The sequence below is a fragment of the Miscanthus floridulus genome, chromosome 8 (genome assembly GCF_019320115.1).
Source record: "Miscanthus floridulus cultivar M001 chromosome 8, ASM1932011v1, whole genome shotgun sequence".
Classification (NCBI taxonomy): Eukaryota; Viridiplantae; Streptophyta; class Magnoliopsida; order Poales; family Poaceae; genus Miscanthus; species Miscanthus floridulus.
In genome coordinates this window covers 36,080,495-36,096,651 of record NC_089587.1, presented here as the reverse complement: position 1 = coordinate 36,096,651, position 16,157 = coordinate 36,080,495, and the positions used below count along the sequence as shown (strand labels likewise).

At 45.6% G+C, this 16,157-nt stretch overlaps 2 protein-coding genes and 1 pseudogene across 2 annotated transcripts; 1 reads left to right on the top strand and 2 right to left on the bottom strand.

Annotated features, from left to right (window-relative positions):
* Positions 1–1,522: 1,522 nt before the first annotated feature.
* LOC136476171 (uncharacterized) lies at positions 1,523–4,654 on the top strand. The gene is made up of 2 exons (XM_066473902.1): positions 1,523–2,602; positions 4,291–4,654. Exons 1-2 carry the CDS (start codon positions 1,653–1,655, stop codon positions 4,304–4,306), a joined length of 966 nt encoding a protein of 321 aa, XP_066329999.1. The 5' UTR covers positions 1,523–1,652; the 3' UTR covers positions 4,307–4,654.
* A 152-nt stretch (positions 4,655–4,806) lies between these two features.
* Positions 4,807–7,680, bottom strand: LOC136476172 (nuclear ribonuclease Z-like). Its single transcript, XM_066473903.1, has 6 exons — positions 7,125–7,680; positions 6,919–7,014; positions 6,699–6,812; positions 6,452–6,520; positions 6,276–6,350; positions 4,807–5,869 (listed from the first exon to the last, which is right to left on the bottom strand). Exons 1-6 carry the CDS (start codon positions 7,620–7,622, stop codon positions 5,795–5,797), a joined length of 927 nt encoding a protein of 308 aa, XP_066330000.1. The 5' UTR covers positions 7,623–7,680; the 3' UTR covers positions 4,807–5,794.
* A 903-nt stretch (positions 7,681–8,583) lies between these two features.
* On the bottom strand, positions 8,584–12,080 carry LOC136468867 (receptor kinase-like protein Xa21; annotated as a pseudogene).
* Positions 12,081–16,157: the final 4,077 nt, after the last annotated feature.

The window sequence follows — 16,157 nt, the reverse complement described above, 5'->3', positions numbered from 1 at the left end:
TCAAGATACAGAAAAGCCAAAACGTCTTATAATTTGGAATGGAACGGACTGAGTACTTTACATGATTGGGTATTGATGATTCTCTCTCGTGCGTGCATGCACCGATCGAGAGCTACATCCTACCTGCTGCGCCATGAACGCTCCATCGATGGATCCTCCAACAAGCTTACTTATACAAATACTACTATCATATCACGCAAATGTCTTGTGTTACACTGTTACTGTCACAGACCCACAGATACATGCACGCTCCACGGGCAAACGGCCGGCCGGCGGGCCGCGCTGCGGTGGGCCAACGGGGGCCCGGCCGGGAGAGGGACGCCGCGTCCAACGATCGATACGGTGCGATGCCCCATTGCCATCGGTTCATAATCAACTTTTCCATTGGGCCCTTGTTTAGATTGTAAGTTTTTTCACTCTTTTCGTCACATCAAATCTTTAGATACATATATGGAGTATTAAATATAGATAAAAAAATAACTAATTACACAGTTTGATTGTAAATTATGAGACGAATCTTTTGAGCCTAGTTAGGCCATAATTGGACAATAATTGTCAAATACAAACGAAAGTACTACAGTGCCAAATACTGATTCCTAACCTCAATCTAAACAAGGCCTGATTTTTCTTTCTTTCTATCTGTCTGTTGATCACCGTCACCGACATCCATCTCCATCTCTGACCTTCAAAGGTATGATGCGGTTTTTCAATACTTACTTTTGGATCATGTACCGTTATTATGAAAAGATTATCGTCATACCACCTGTTAGCCTGTTCGTTTGGCTGTAGCTTGTCGTAAACGATCGTAAATTTTCAGTCGGAACAGTATTTTTCTCTCACACAAACCAGCCAGCAGTACTTCTTCATGAACCAGCAACGATACGAACCAGCCAACCGAACAGGCTGTGTATCTATCTATGTATGAATATTTGATGTTGTTGAGCTAACCAATGTATACTCTCCACTCTTTAGAACATCTAACACTTTGTATAATAAATAATGAAGATTTTATAGCCTAATAAAGTATCTTTGCTACCTGCCGATTTCCAGGGTTTGGCGGCTTTGGCATCCAGGAAACAGTGTACTGTCACACTGCCACCGGGCCCCACTGGTACACCGACGCGCACGGACGCTCCCTCCCTCCCATCATGGCCAGCTACGCCACCACTGCTACACTAACACTAGACACAGTAGAGCAGAGTACGAGTAGAAGAGTCCTGGAGCGGCCATCACCAACTCCCCAAGCTACCTCAGCAAGCATCAAGCATTCCATTGCCACTATGGTCCAGTTTAGTTAAAATTTTTCAAGATTCTCTATCACATCGAATTTTTGGACACAGACATGAAGCATTAAATATACATAAAAAATAAAACTAATTACACAGTTTAGCCATAATTCACGGTACGAATCTTTTAAGCCTAATTAGTCCATAATTAAACACTAATTGTTAAATAACAAAAAAAAAAATGCTACATTGACATTTTGCAAAATTTTTCGCTATCTAAACACAGCCTATAAGTAGCTGCTGCAGCAGCAGCTAATCAATCAGCAACTAGGCACCAAACCATCACTTCACTCCCACCCTTCTCTCCGTCCTGCACCTGCATCTGCACGTACCGTAGGTACGATCACCAAGAATCGTGCGCGCGCCATGGCCGAGAAGCCGCCTCTGCCGCCCAAGCCCAAGCCTCCCCTGCCGTCCAAGCCAAGGCCCAAGGCGGCACCCGCGGCGGCAAGGCCGACAACGACGACGACGACGCCGGCCCCCGGCAGCAGGCCGGCGCCCGCGCCGCCTTTCAAGAAGCCCACGCTCGCGCCGCCGCCGCAGGTGCTCCCGCTGAAACCACCGCCGGCGCACCAGTACCGGCAGCAGCAGCACCCGGGCGGCGCGCGGAAGCAGCCGCGGCCGCCGTACCGCCAGCATCCGCCGCAGCACCGCCGCGGCGGCGGAGGCGGGTGCTCGTACCGCCGCGCGTGCTGCCTGGCCACGGGGCTCGCCCTGCTCACGCTCTGCCTGGCGCTCGCCGCCGCCTGCCTGGCGTACCTCTACTACCGCCCGCGCGCGCCGTCGTTCCACCTGCAACCTCTCTCCCCCGTGCGCCTCCGCCTCGGCGGCGACAACGGCAGCTCCTCCGCCGCCGTGTCCGCCATGGACGCCACCGTGGGCGCGCGCGTCGTGTCGTGGAACCCCAACGAGCGGGTCGCGTTCCGGTACGGCGACGGCGAGGGCCGCGTCGCGCTGCGCGACGCCGACGGCGGCGTCGAGCTGGGCTGGGCGCCCGTGCGCGGGTTCGCGCACGCGCCGCGCACCGTCGGCACCGTCGCGTTCGTGGCCACCGCCAGGGGCGTCGTGCTGGACGAGGGCGTCGCGGCGCGCGTCCGCGACAGGTACCGACGCCGGCAGCAGGGGTTCAGTGTCGTCGTGGACGCCCACGTCGGCGTCCGCGTCGGGGCGCTGCGGACGGGCATGGTGCCGATCAGGCTGCTCTGCGACGACGGCGTGATGGCGCCCCGCGCCGCCGCGGGGTCGGGGTCGTCGGCCGACGGGGCCGTCGTGGGGCCCATGAGCAAGTGTCAGGTGCTCCTGTTTAGAGTAAGATGGTGAGTTCGTACTCATTTGCATCTACCTGCATTGCTTTGGTAGCTAATAATTGCTCTGCTTTGTCGGTGTTACAGTTACTACGGTCGTTAACTTATTAATCTATCATAAACGTTTTTTTCCACGCCAATGCATGCGTATAGATACTTGATTTGTAATGTTCCAAACAGGACTCTAGTTTACACAAGAAATATATTCGTAATTTGAAATCTTCTTTTGTTGAGATTTGAGAATTTGGGCCAAAATTCTTGCTATGTAAGGCTAGAGCACAAGGGAAGAAGATTCCATAGGTCAATGAAGGATTAAGACACAAGACAAACCCAAATGAAAAGGATTATTGCTAAATAAGCCACACATGTGTGGCGCTGTACGGCCATGAGAGGTCACTGTCGTGCCGGCGGGCCCCTCTGTAGTGTAGTGTAGGTAGCTAGCTGATCGATGATCCTAGCAAGCAAGAGAGACAATTCGTGGCACCACCGCAGGAGATGCCTCAGGCCACGGGTGGCACAGTGGATCGCGCAGATCCAGGGCCAGGGGTGCTGCACAGTGGAATGTCGCCGGAACCAGAACGGCTGTCTGTCTCTCCATAATCACTTGGCCACCGCCGTGTAGGCGTACGCTGCACGCATCTACTCCTCCTGTGTAGGTGTACAAAAAGACACAGTTTATTCTTTATTTTATTTTTTTCCATATAGCGACATTGGATCCTAAATGACAGGAACATTATTGGTTGCATGTAAAGACCAGTGCCTAGAAGCCTAGAACTAAAGGTGCATACCCAAGTTGCATGATACCAAACACAAGTACTGTACATGCCAATAATTATAGTGAAAATAAAGAATTTCCGAATATGGTTTGAAAATTCCAGGTAGATTTTTTTTGGGTGTATGACATATACTACCTTCAATCACCAATAATAAGTGAAGTTCTGGGATTGTCTATGATAGCTATTTGAAATTTTAGTAGCATATTAGGCCTCGTTTAGTTCCACCCAAAAGCCAAAATTTTTTGCATAGTAACGTCACATCAAATCTTGCGGCACATGTATGGAGTACTAAATGTAGACGAAAAAAAACTAATTACACAGTTAGTCGAGAAATCGTGAGACGAATCTTTTAAGCCTAAATAGTCCATAATTGGACAATTTTTGCCAAATACGAACGAAAGTGCTACAGTAGCCAAAAGCCAAAAATTTTCGGAACTAAACACGCCCTTACTTTCTATGTGTTGAGTTTGGATGTTTCGAAATGGTATGAGTAGATTTGTCTTGGAATGTAGTTTTTTTTAATAAAAATATACATATCCTATGTTTTATAAATATTTCTAAAAAAATACTAGTTAAGATTGTGCTTTGTAGACCGTGTGAATGTCCAAAAATCATCACTTATTTGTGATCAGAAGATGTATCCACAGCGAATGGGCACGTGGTCCAGTGTAGGGCTGTCCACGCTTTCGTGCGCGTTACCGCGCGTTTCCAGCGTGAGATCCTAGCCTCACATACCAGAATTGTTTATAATTTCAGTCAAAGAAGTCATAAAGGAGTAAAATAGTGAAAGAATCAAACAAGTAGTACAATTTAGCTTTTATGTCCACTAATCATCTTAGCATTATTTACAACAATCCGCAGCTCTTTGAACAATTGATACGGAAACTGAATCTGACCGACATTTTCTCAACAACATTGTTTCAGGTTTAGCCTGAACTGAAGGAACATTTAGGACATAAGGCTGCTAGCTGCTTAGAGACCATCGAGCTGACGCCAGAACTGCAGACGACGTAAATTATCTGGGTGTGTTTGCCGACAAGATGAAGGTGATGGATTTGCCCCAAACTTTTGATTGGCGATGGTACAGTATATCTTTGTCGATGGTTCTGAATATATATTGATGCATGGTCTGAAGACTCTGAAGCATGTAGTAAACCAAGTTTGTAACTGTATATTACACTCCAGCTCCCAATTCTTTTGATTGTGTGGTGTATACATAGCAGGAATGAAAAGAACGATGGGTGTGTGTTCCTGTCAGTTGATTGAAACACATACAGTTGTTTCTTCATTGTCTTAACTAGCATTGAGATGACGATTCTGATCTAAATTTGAGCAATCTACCACTTAGGCTTTAAAATCAGACAAAAGTCGGCACTGACATTTTACAGTTCCGAACTGATCTTGTCAAATGAAAAGATATGATTCAGGCTGGTTCCTTTTCTTTTCCTACCATTGGCAAATACCCTGCAATACCCATTTTTCTCCAATCTCCACTCTATTTTACCTCCAAAACATTATGAATCGGGCTTCAATGGAACTAATCCTATTCATGCTTGGTAACTTTATGAATCTTATTCAGGTTTTAAGGTAACCTATCCAGATTCCGGACAAGTTCTCTAACAGGTTGGCAACACAATGTTTGCTGGGGTTAACTTGCATTCCGGTTGTAAGTCTATGCTTTACGTTCACAACAAAGATAAGTATGTGCATCAGATTCACAGTCAGACATCAGTCACCTCAGATCTAAAGCTGTGTTGCAAAGATAGGTCGGTAACTGGTTCTGTGATCCATATCTGTCATCTATCACTCACCTCAGATCTGAAGCAGTGTTGCCATTCGTTTTAAATTCTGTTACACCTGTCTTCAGTTCATATCTATCATCTATCGATCGCTCATTTCATGAGGCAGATCACATGAGAAGATCATGGAGCATGCTGAGTGAAAGCAAGTTGATCTGTGTTTCTTATAATGAGGGACAAGGACATGCACGTAGCAATGGAAGTAGCCAGTTCACTTTGTGAAAAACTTTCATTTTCTTTTGTGGATTCAGTACAGTGCTACTTGTATATCTTCAGAGATGAAATGAGGATTACACATGTTGTTGGTCCAAAGTCACATGGTATTCATGTAATATCAAATTGCCAATGTTCAGAAATGAGGTAAATGGTTCTGTTAAAAAATAAATAAAGTAAATGGTGCTTATGCGGGATGTTTCGCGTTTCACTATTCAATCATTCCAATGTCACAAGCATCGAGTACCGACAACAAAAAGTCCCGCACAAATCTTCAGATGTTTGGTATAGTATCATCAGAGCACACATAGCAAAAAGATTTCTAGTGAAAGTTACCCACACGATCCAATTTGGAAAACTGCAATGCTGATTCCACTGACAAAACTTCATTACTGATTTCCTGCTTCATGTTTTTATTAGAAGCCTTCCTTCAAGGCATAAACTCTGCTACGGAAAGACGGTGGCAATCTGTTTATTGCCACATCAATTTCCTGCAAACAGAATAGTCATAACTAGTGAGATTTAGGTTTTCGATGCAGTTCTCGCTAAAAGGAAGTAATCAGAGAAGGTCAAGAGAATAACTAGCTTAGTCACAAACAATGCAAAACAAATAGGCCAAATTTCCAAGACATAACAAAAGGAGCAAAGACAACTGATATATTTCTTCATCAAGTACAACTTCAGAATAGAAAAGAGATGTGCATGTTGGTACAGTTGCTTTGGGGAAAAAACTTGAATAGCCATATGGAAGCGAAGCATCTTAAGTATGAACGGAATTAGGATAGAGTGGCCACATAGAAGTAGTCAAAATGGAATTGAATAACAGAAAAAAAAATTTGCAGGTAGCCATAGCATTTCAATGGATAGAACTGAAACAAAGGTTAGATGTCAGCCCACCTCTGTAGTATAACGTGCAGAAAAGTGGATCAGTAGAATAGCTTTGTTTCCAAGATTGTCGGACTGACTTGCTATCTGTGTTTCCAAAAGCCAACTTCTGGGTAAATACTATTTGACATTTTGGAAGTTGAATAAACAAGTTTGGAATAACTCAAATAACAACTTAAATCAGATACCTCAGATAAATGTGTGTGCCCATATTCTCTTGCATGCTGAACTGAAATGAAGTCATCTAGAAAAGTACTCTGAAATTCACACAGCACACTTCACTAGATTAAAGGGTTTGACTACAGAAGATAAAACATTCAGCAGTGGAAATGGAGTGTGTTTCTAAGTATTTTAACTTGCTGTTAATGTCACAAAATTGGTGACATGTTGCAACCTGAGAACTTAGCTGTAAAGCGACAAGTGAAAACAAAATACCTCCACAACAAGAATTTTTGCCTGCAGCACATCTGCATTATCCGGATCAAGAATGAAATCTGCTGTTGTATCTCCCGTGAAAGCAATTTCAGGGGTGGACACCGTATTCGTGATCTACAAAAATTATGAATTGGTTAGGGGGCTAACAAGCCATACTCCCTTCAACAGGTTGCTAGACTGTGCTTCAATTTGAACTCCAAAGCCACCAATCCAGACAGACCTCCACACCTGATAGCTTGAGCTGCTTGATCTCGCTCCCTGGTAGGCCAACGAACTCCTGCTTAAGCTTCTGCTTCACCGAGTATATCACATACCCCTGCATATACACCACATAATTGATACTTCATCCAAGCATTGTAAGATTATAACGGATTGAATTCACAACATATACAATTCCAAGAAGTGAAGTGAACCAATTCATCTCACCTGGCTGGGTATTGTGTGGTAGGTCCTGAAAGCCCTGACCTTGAGGTCCCTCCTGAACTCGTACTCCTCCCCGACCTCGAGGGGGACCAGGTTGTGGTTGAGCTCGGACTGGTCTATGGCGCGGTGCACCTCAAAGAGCCGCTCCACGAGGTCCCGGAGGCACGCCGGGACGAAGATGGTGGGCGGACGCAGCCTGAAGAGCCCCCGCGTGGCCACGTACATGGGAAGGCCCCCGATGTGGTCCAGGTGCCCGTGGGAGACGAAGAGGAACTCCTGCGAGACGGCGCGCTGCGGGCACCTGCCGATGTCGAAGGCGAGGCTCAGCGTCGGGAAGATGACGCAGGTCTCTTGGCCGCCGATGGAGACGCCATCCACTGGGTACCCCTCGATCTCCATACGGTGTTTCGCCTTCAGCCTCGTAGCCGACGCGGAAGCGGGAGTAAGAGGAGAGGAGCTGGAGGACGCAACCTCCACCGTGGACTCGCCGCTTTTCGCCATTCCGCCGCCGCAGAGAGAGGGGCGGCGTTGGGGGGCAAGGACGGCTAGCTTCAGTTCAAGAAAGAATAGGTCCCTGGCGGATTATGGGGGTGTTCGGCTGGTCAGGTTGCATTCGAGTTCAGCTTATTTTCTCTCACACAGTACGATCATCCAAAACCAGCCTAAACCTGACCAGCCGAACAGGTTATATATATTTACCTTTCAAATCTAATGTTAGCGACTTCTAATAGCCTCTCCGCTGTTCGGTCCAGTTCGATAGTAGCGTGTGTCTGTATTTTGTTTCCGAAATATATTCAGTTTGTTCGCTTGTTCGTATACGACCGTGGATTATAAGTTGAAATAGTATTTTTTTTCTCACACCAAATCAGCCAGCAGTAAATAATCTACGATCGTTTACGACGAAACGAACAGGCTAAATATTTCTGATTGTTTCTAGAGTATGTCACTGAATTGATATAATGATATATGGGATCTTCGCATTTAGAAGAGATGGGGCTTAGGTTGAATTTGAGGCATATGTTATGTTTTATTAAAGAATTTTAATTGGCTTCCATTCACCCCTCTTGTTGCTGTTTCGGTCCTTCACTTTCTCTCTCTTCAAGGTGGAGACAATTTGAGAAGGATTCATGAGAAGAATTAAGAACAAATGTGCAAATGTGGAGAAGCTTCATTATATCTGCTTATGCCGTAAGAAAAAAGTTATATAATGCCCAATATTTTACTTGATTAGGATAACTAATGTATTATACTATTGTTCGAAGCAAGATGAAGCCTTGATCAAAAGGCCATACGAGGTAGTTGGAGAGCTTCCATTTTTACGGCCACTCTTCAACCTGATTTATTGTAACATGACAAGATGTCATGCACATGAATGACATTAGAATGCTTCAGTGACTTGTGGCTCCTGCTTGGAGTTGGAGTGAATCCCTGCGAAATCTGTCTCTTATTGCTTGCAACTCTTTCATAGCATCTCCATTTTGTGCACGCTCCGTTGGTGTCTCCTTTGAACATGAGATTCCAACACGTAGAATAGAAGTGATGCAAGCAATCTTCATATCGCTAATTTTATTATAGTCTGAGGTCACTCCTTCATTATCATCTGACCCTTGTAGCAAGTGTTGGTCAACAATTTTACCCACTTGGTCGGGCACTGACATCTTTACATATTTATGAAGGCTCAAATCGTTACTAAATTCATTGTCTCTTGGCCTTTTCCTTGTAAACAACTCAAGCAATAGTATACCGTAGCTATAGACATCACCATGGCTGAAACTTCATTACCCAATCCATACTCTGAAATTCACATGAATTGCAAGAAAACAACATAACGAGCTTAAGTATGCATTGATGGTGTTTACGCATAACTCTTTCCACAATAGTTCACTTCTTAGAGTATTGAATTAATGGATGTGATGTCTGTTTTGTCATTTGTGGGAACATCTCAATTTTGTCAGTTTATTCTAACGTAAGCAACAATTGAGATAATCAGAACACCTATTTACTTGGGTACTGATGATAAGCTAGTAGTAATAAACTAAAGTAGTTGCAAATTCACCTGGAGCAGCATATCCAGTTGTTCCTCTCATTTTAGCCCAGGCGCTTGATTTCTCAGAACTTTCGTTGGAGTCCTCATGGTAGAACCTTGCTAGTCCGTAATCACCAACATGAGCAACCATGTCACCATCAAGGAGAATATTGCTAGGCTTGAGATCACAGTGGATAATTGACATTGGCTTGTGCGTGTGTAGATATTCAAGTGCAGAAACCACATCAATAGAAATGTCTAGTCTTTGGACGAGGTCAAGCACCTTGTATTCACTGTTTCCATCAATTGACCGGTGCAACCACTGATCTAGGTTTCCATTTGACAAGTACTCGAATACAATGGCTTTGAAATCAAGGCCTCTAAAGTCCACACTTGAGCAGACCGTTAAGATTTTCACAAGATTACGATGTCTAGCACATCTCAAAGTCTCACACTCATCATCAAAACTTTGAGCTGCCCCATGTTGGAGGAGGTTGAGCACGTTGATAGCCACTGTCACTTGTAATCCATTAATCATAATTTATCCCTTGAAGACCGAGCCAAAACTTTCTACTCCAATGAGGTTCCCTGATGAGAAACTAGCTGTTGCACGGGCCAATTCAGCATATGTAACCCTTATATGTTTCGCACTGACTGCTGGTGTTTGGAGGTTCACCTCTATCTTCTTTTTCCAAATGAAGAATACAAATAGTGCAAACACGCCAGGTAGACATGCACTGCCGCCAATAGATATTCCTATGATAAGCCCCAAAGATGGCTTCTTGGTATCGTGGCTACAGCAGGGTGGCAACTTCAACTGAGGGATACCGCCACATAGGCCACTATTTCCTATGATTACGGCAGAAGATGCATTTTCAAAAACTCCATCTGTTGGAACTTGACATCTAAAGTTGTTGAACAAGAGATTGAAGGAAGAAAGACCTTTCATGTTAGCAAGGAATTCAGGTATGCCCCCAAAGAAATTATTGTAGGAAAGATCGATCACTGAAAGGCCTTTCATCTACTCTACTGACGGCGGAATTGTTCCTTGAAGGTTGTTATGAGATGCGCTAAGATGCTGCAACATCTGGCACTCTCCCAAGGAGATTGGAATCTCTCCAGATATTTGACTGGCACTCTCCTAGGGAGATCGAAATCTCTCCAGATATTTGATTACTGAAAAAGTCAAGAGTCCCAAGGTTCTTTAGATTACTAAGTTCTATGGGCAAAGTCCTAGTTAATTGATTATTTTGGATCTACATGTAATTAGATAATGTGTTGATAAGGAAAAGTTCTCTAGGTATTGTGTGAAAGGTCTAATCTTTGTAAAGGACAACCAGAAACACTAGATGATATGCTTCCGTTAAGTTTGTTGCCATCAAGATGAAGGAAGTTTAATTTTGTAAGATTGCCAATAGCTAGAGGGATTGGTCCTGATAGGTAATTCATTCCTAGGAGTAACCATTCAGTCCCTTTAGTTTGCCAAGAGAGGCAGGAATGGTACCCTCTAGATTGTTTTCATATAGATGAAGCATATTCAGGTTGACCAAATTTGATGTTCCTTCAGGGATCATTCCAGTTATGTTGTTATATTCCATATTCAGAAGTTCCAGACTTCTGGAGAGATTGCCTACTAAACTTAGTATCTCACCTTCAAACAAGTTATCACCCAAATCCAACAGCTTCAATTCACTACAATTGGTCAGGCCAACCAAGAAATCCCAGTCAACATCTTTTGTTGCCTGGATCTGATTTTTGGCAATGGACAATGAAGACAAGCTCTTTAAGTGAATTCCTAGGCAACTAGGAATTGTTCCTGTTAATAAGTTATTCATGACCTCAAACATTGGAAGCATAGATGAATTGCACATGGAGGAAGGAAAGGACCCATAGAATTGATTATAATCAATGAGGAAGAGCTCTAGATTTGGAAGGTTGTTCCCCATGTCAGGTGAAAAAGAACTGTTGAGGTAATAATTCATTTGTACATTGAAAACCACCAGAGAGGAAAGATTGAACAGAAGAGGAGATACCGGACCTTCTAATTGGTTATTGTCCAAGTCAAGCTCTGAGAGAAATAGTAGGTTTCCAATGGAATTAGGTATGGAACTAGTAAGATTGTTGAACGACAAGGCAAGGTTTTCAAGCAAATTCAGGTTCCCAAGTGATGTTGGAATACCTCCAGATAGACGGTTTACCTGAAGATCTATGAATACCAGTGATGTGAGATTTCCTAACTGAGAAGGGATGCATCCTATAAGGTCATTAGATCCTAATTCAAGTACTCTTAGAGATGAAAGATTTTGTACCGGTGGAATGCTCCCCGCTAGATTATTTGTATGCAGAGTAAGAACGGTCAGTGCTGAGAGGTTTCCTAGTGAACTTGGGATAGAACCAGACAGTTGATTTGAACTTAGTGAGAACATGCTTAATTTAACAATGTTACCTATCCCAGCTGGAATCTCTACTATTAGCTTGTAGTTTCCAATATGTAGAAACCCGAGGTTCACAAGGTTGCTGATCTCCACAAGAATAGTTCCTGTAAGCTTGTTGTGGCCAAGATTGAGTGCCTTGAGATTGTGCAGGGAGCCAAGCTCATGTGGTATCTCACCCTCAAGCAATTTTTGGAAGAGCAAGACTGTGCGCAAGTTTTGCAAGGCACCAAGCTCCCCTGGTATCTTCCCTTAGAGATTGTTGAATTTGAATTCAATGTCCTCAAGATGGCTGCAATTTGAAAGCGATGATGGGATTACACCATCGAGAGAATTATCTGACAGGTTCAAATGCCTTATGTATAGGAGTTTCCCAACCACTGATGGTATAGTACCATGAAAGCGGTTACTGTTGAGGCACAACCTCCTCAAGAACATAAGGTTGGCTACTGAAGAGGAGATAGTGCTGACAAGGCTGAGACTCTCAAGATCTAATCCCATAACACGGCCACGACGGCGTCCTCATCTTCCACACATGACACCATGCCACTGGCATAGAGTGATGGACTGGTTGCCCCATGACTCCAGAGCTTGCAATGGATCGCTCCTAATGAGTGACTTGAAGGATAGCAGAGCAAGGTGGTCGGTGTCGGTGGTGTTATTTGTGGAAACTCCAGATACCAAGGCTGAGTTGTTGCTAGCAACGAGTGGAAGGAGCAGAACAAACGGGAATGACCCTGCACCCACCATTTTGGGGGCTAGGAGATGATGTAGCGTGCAAAGCTGTTGTGATCTCTTCTGGTTATTGTAGCTGCATTGTTCTTTCGGTAGGTTTTTATACGAAGGTTCGTAGAAATTGATCTGCTGCTAAGTCTTGCCGAAGTCAAGAAAAGACCCTTTCAATTAGTTAATATAGATTGTCTGTTTGTTCCATGTTTTTATTTGACTTTCATGGAAATCTATCCCGCGGTCAACATAATAGCTTTGTAGGCACGCAGATCACCTAATTTAATGTGACATCATCATGGGTGGCCGTATTTGTCATGCCTGGTGACCGTATCTGTCAAGCTCATGGTCTTCGGCAATCCGCACGATCGACCCCCTTTGTCTGTTGTAGAATACTGCCTTGGAAGGGGAAGTGAGGAACTTGGCTGGTCGCGTGACATTGACGGTGGTAACTCTCTCGGCCATTTCGACGCTCCGTGTCTGTCGCCTTGGGACATCAAGCACATTGATAATCAACATCGAGCTTTCCTCTAGTTGGTTCTGACTCAGTCTCCAGGGGGCAATGCCGGGTTTCTTGGCCGCTCGTCTGCCACCCAAGGGAGTTGGGTGGCCTTGGCTTCATCGATCTTCACCGCTTCTAGATCGCCTTACGTCTACGTTGGGAGTGGTTGCGTCGCTCCAACCCGACGCGCACTTGGACGGGGCTACCTGCTCTAGCTTACAAGGCGGTGGTGTCAGTGTTCGCCGCGGCCACTGAGTTCGTGCTGGGAGGTGGGACCTCCACCTTGTTTTGGGTTTTTTTAAACATGCTTAGCATGTGTTTCATCAAAAGAGAAAATTAGAAGTTTACAGACTGGCAAAACGTATCATGGTGAGGTGCCACTGCGCTCGGCAGCGGACGACATACATCAGGCGATTATATGTTGGAATGATTTTGTGACAGACCGGGCATCTCAGCAATAGGTCCCAAAATAGGGCTCTTACTATGAATTTAGGTGCTCCCCTACTTTTATGTTTTATTCACTCAACTTTTTTCTTCCACTTCAATCGCAACATCCAAAATTAAGCCCCCAAGTATTTTTGTTTACACAATGACAAACGAGACCCGCTCATCATTCTCTCTTTCTTCTCCCTCCTTCCTTCTTCCTTATTCGTGTGAGCAGGGAGTGGACACCGCGAGCAAAATAGAGGGAGGTGGACACCGGTGACGGCGGACGACCGGGGCCTGATCCCATTGGCGGTGGAAGGAGCTGTGTGGCGCCCTGCCGCGAGATCCACAGCGGCAATGGCGTGTCTCCCGTCGGAAGACCCGAGGTCACACGCAGAGTTGGCGGGTGAAAGGTCCTAAAGGCTAGAGAGAGGATGAATAGTCTTTAAAAATTCTACGACAACATTAAACAAAGTGGTTAGACAAATATGAGGCGAAGCGAATGTTGCGCTAGCCTACTAAAAATGCAAGCCACCTACCATAATTCTAGTATCTATAGTCTCTATTCACATAATGGATATGTCACTACACTAAGTTAGTGAGCCCTCAAAGACTAACTAAAGAGCCTCACTAACCACTAGATCCGACACAAGCTTGCTCTCAGGACTAACTACACTAAAGAGTGAAGCAACACTAGAAATATAAATACAAGAGAGGTTGGCAATGATTATACCGACATGTCGAGGTATGAGCCAATCACAAGATGGAGCCAATCAATCAATCACAAGATAACCAATGAAATCCTCGAACAGGGTGACACAAAGATTTTTTACCGAGGTTCACTTGTTTGCCGGCAAGCTAGTCCTTGTTGTGGTGATTTACTCACGTGGAGGTTCACGCGCTAATTGGCATCACACGTGAAACCCGCAATCGGGTGCCGCACAACCAACATAAGAAGAGGATCACACAAGCCATGAGCAATCCACTAGAGTATATTTTAGCTCTCCACCGGGGAAAGGTCAAGAACCCCTCACAATCACCACAATTGGAGTCAGAGACAATCACCAACCTTCGCTCAACGATCCTCACTACACCAAACTGTCTAGGTGATGACAACCACCAAGAGTAACAAGCGAATCCGTAGTGAAACACGAACACCAAGTGTCTCTAGATGCAATCACTCAAGCAATGCACTTGGATTCACTCCCAATCTCACAAATATGATGAATCAATAATGGAGATGAGTGGGAGGGCTTTGGCTAAGCTCACAAGGTTGCTATGTCAATACAAAATGGTCAAGAAAGTGAGCTTGAGCAAGCCAAGGGGCTTAAATAGAGAGCCACCACGAATAGATCCATTGGGCTCATAGAGCAGCCCACTGCGCATCGACCGGAAACGCAAGTCGGGGCGATCGGACGCACCTAGGCCTGTGTCCGGTCCTCGGATGCTCGCCATGTGTCACCGCGATTCAACCGCGTCCCCATGATCTCAATGGCTAGTTAGCCTCGCGCCACGCGATAAGTCACGACCGAACGCACCTTCTCGAAGACCGGACACGCCGGTGCCAAGTCAGCCCACGCGCGTGCGCCACTGCCACGCCGTGACCGGACGCGTCGCTCCCCGCGAGATCCCAGCATCAGGTTACTTCCAGTAAGCATCCAGATGCAAAATATCATGACTGGACACGTCAGATCGCACGTGACCGGACGCGTCGGTGAGTCAGATTAATTTTGCCTCGCTCTGTTGCCTATGTCAGCGTACATCAGATGTGACCAGACGCTCCTCAGTCGCTTCAGGTCACAATCACTGTTCAGCGTCCGGTCACAGCCAGAGAGCGCCCAACACCACGCACTACTGACCGGACGTAGGCCTCCGAGTCCGGTCACCACCTATGCAGCGTCTGGTCTCCTCGGGAAGCCTCCTCCACTTCACAAACTTCTCTATCCTTGCTCAAATGTGCCAACCACCAAGTGTATCACCTTATGTATATGTGTTAGCATATTTTCACAAATATTTTCAAGGGTGTTAGCACTCCACTATATCTAAAATGCATATGCAATGAGTTAGAGCATCTAGTGGCACTTTGATAACCGCATTTCGATACGAGTTTCACCCCTCTTAATAGTACGACTATCAATCCTAAATGTGATCACACTCGTTAAGTATCTCGATCACTAAATCAAAAGCTCCTATCAAATTTTACCTTTTTCTTGAGCTTTTTGTTTTTCTCTTTCTTCTTTTTCAAAATCAAGCACTTGATCATCACCATGGTCACACCATCATCATGATCTTCACCATTGCTCCACCACTTGAAATAGTGTTACCTATCTCATGATCACTTTGATAAACTAGATTAGCACATAGGGTTTCATCAATTCACCAAAACCAAACTAGAGCTTTTAGAGGGGTCACACGGCTCCTACGTCACGTAGGAGATCTGCCGCAGACCCTGCAGGAGGGAGGGGAGGGGACAGGCCCAATGCCACCAAACCGGAGGAAGCGCATGGGGAGGGAGATCCATGCAGGTTGTGCGCCACCATGTCTGCCAAAAGAAGGGGAGGGTAGGGGCTGCCGGAGGGCCACGTGGGCCCTATGGCACCACGTCCGCCGAAGATAACTAGCCAGAGGGAGGGGATGCGGAGGAGCTCACCGCCCGGATCCAGGTGTCGGGGCAGCGGAGTGCTACGCTCGAGCCATGGCCGGGCAGCGCACTTGTGTCGGGCAGTGGCGAGCCACGCTTGCGCCATGGTCGGTTGGCGTGCTCGAGTCGCTTCCGTGCGAGCACAGACGAGAAACTGCCAAAAACGTGGGATGTGGACCTGGCCTAGAGCCCCAAAAATAGGGCACGGAAGGATTTGGGTGCCCATTCAAATTTCAGGGCCCTTAGTAGGGCCCTATGAGAGCACAATTTTTTTTTGAAGAGT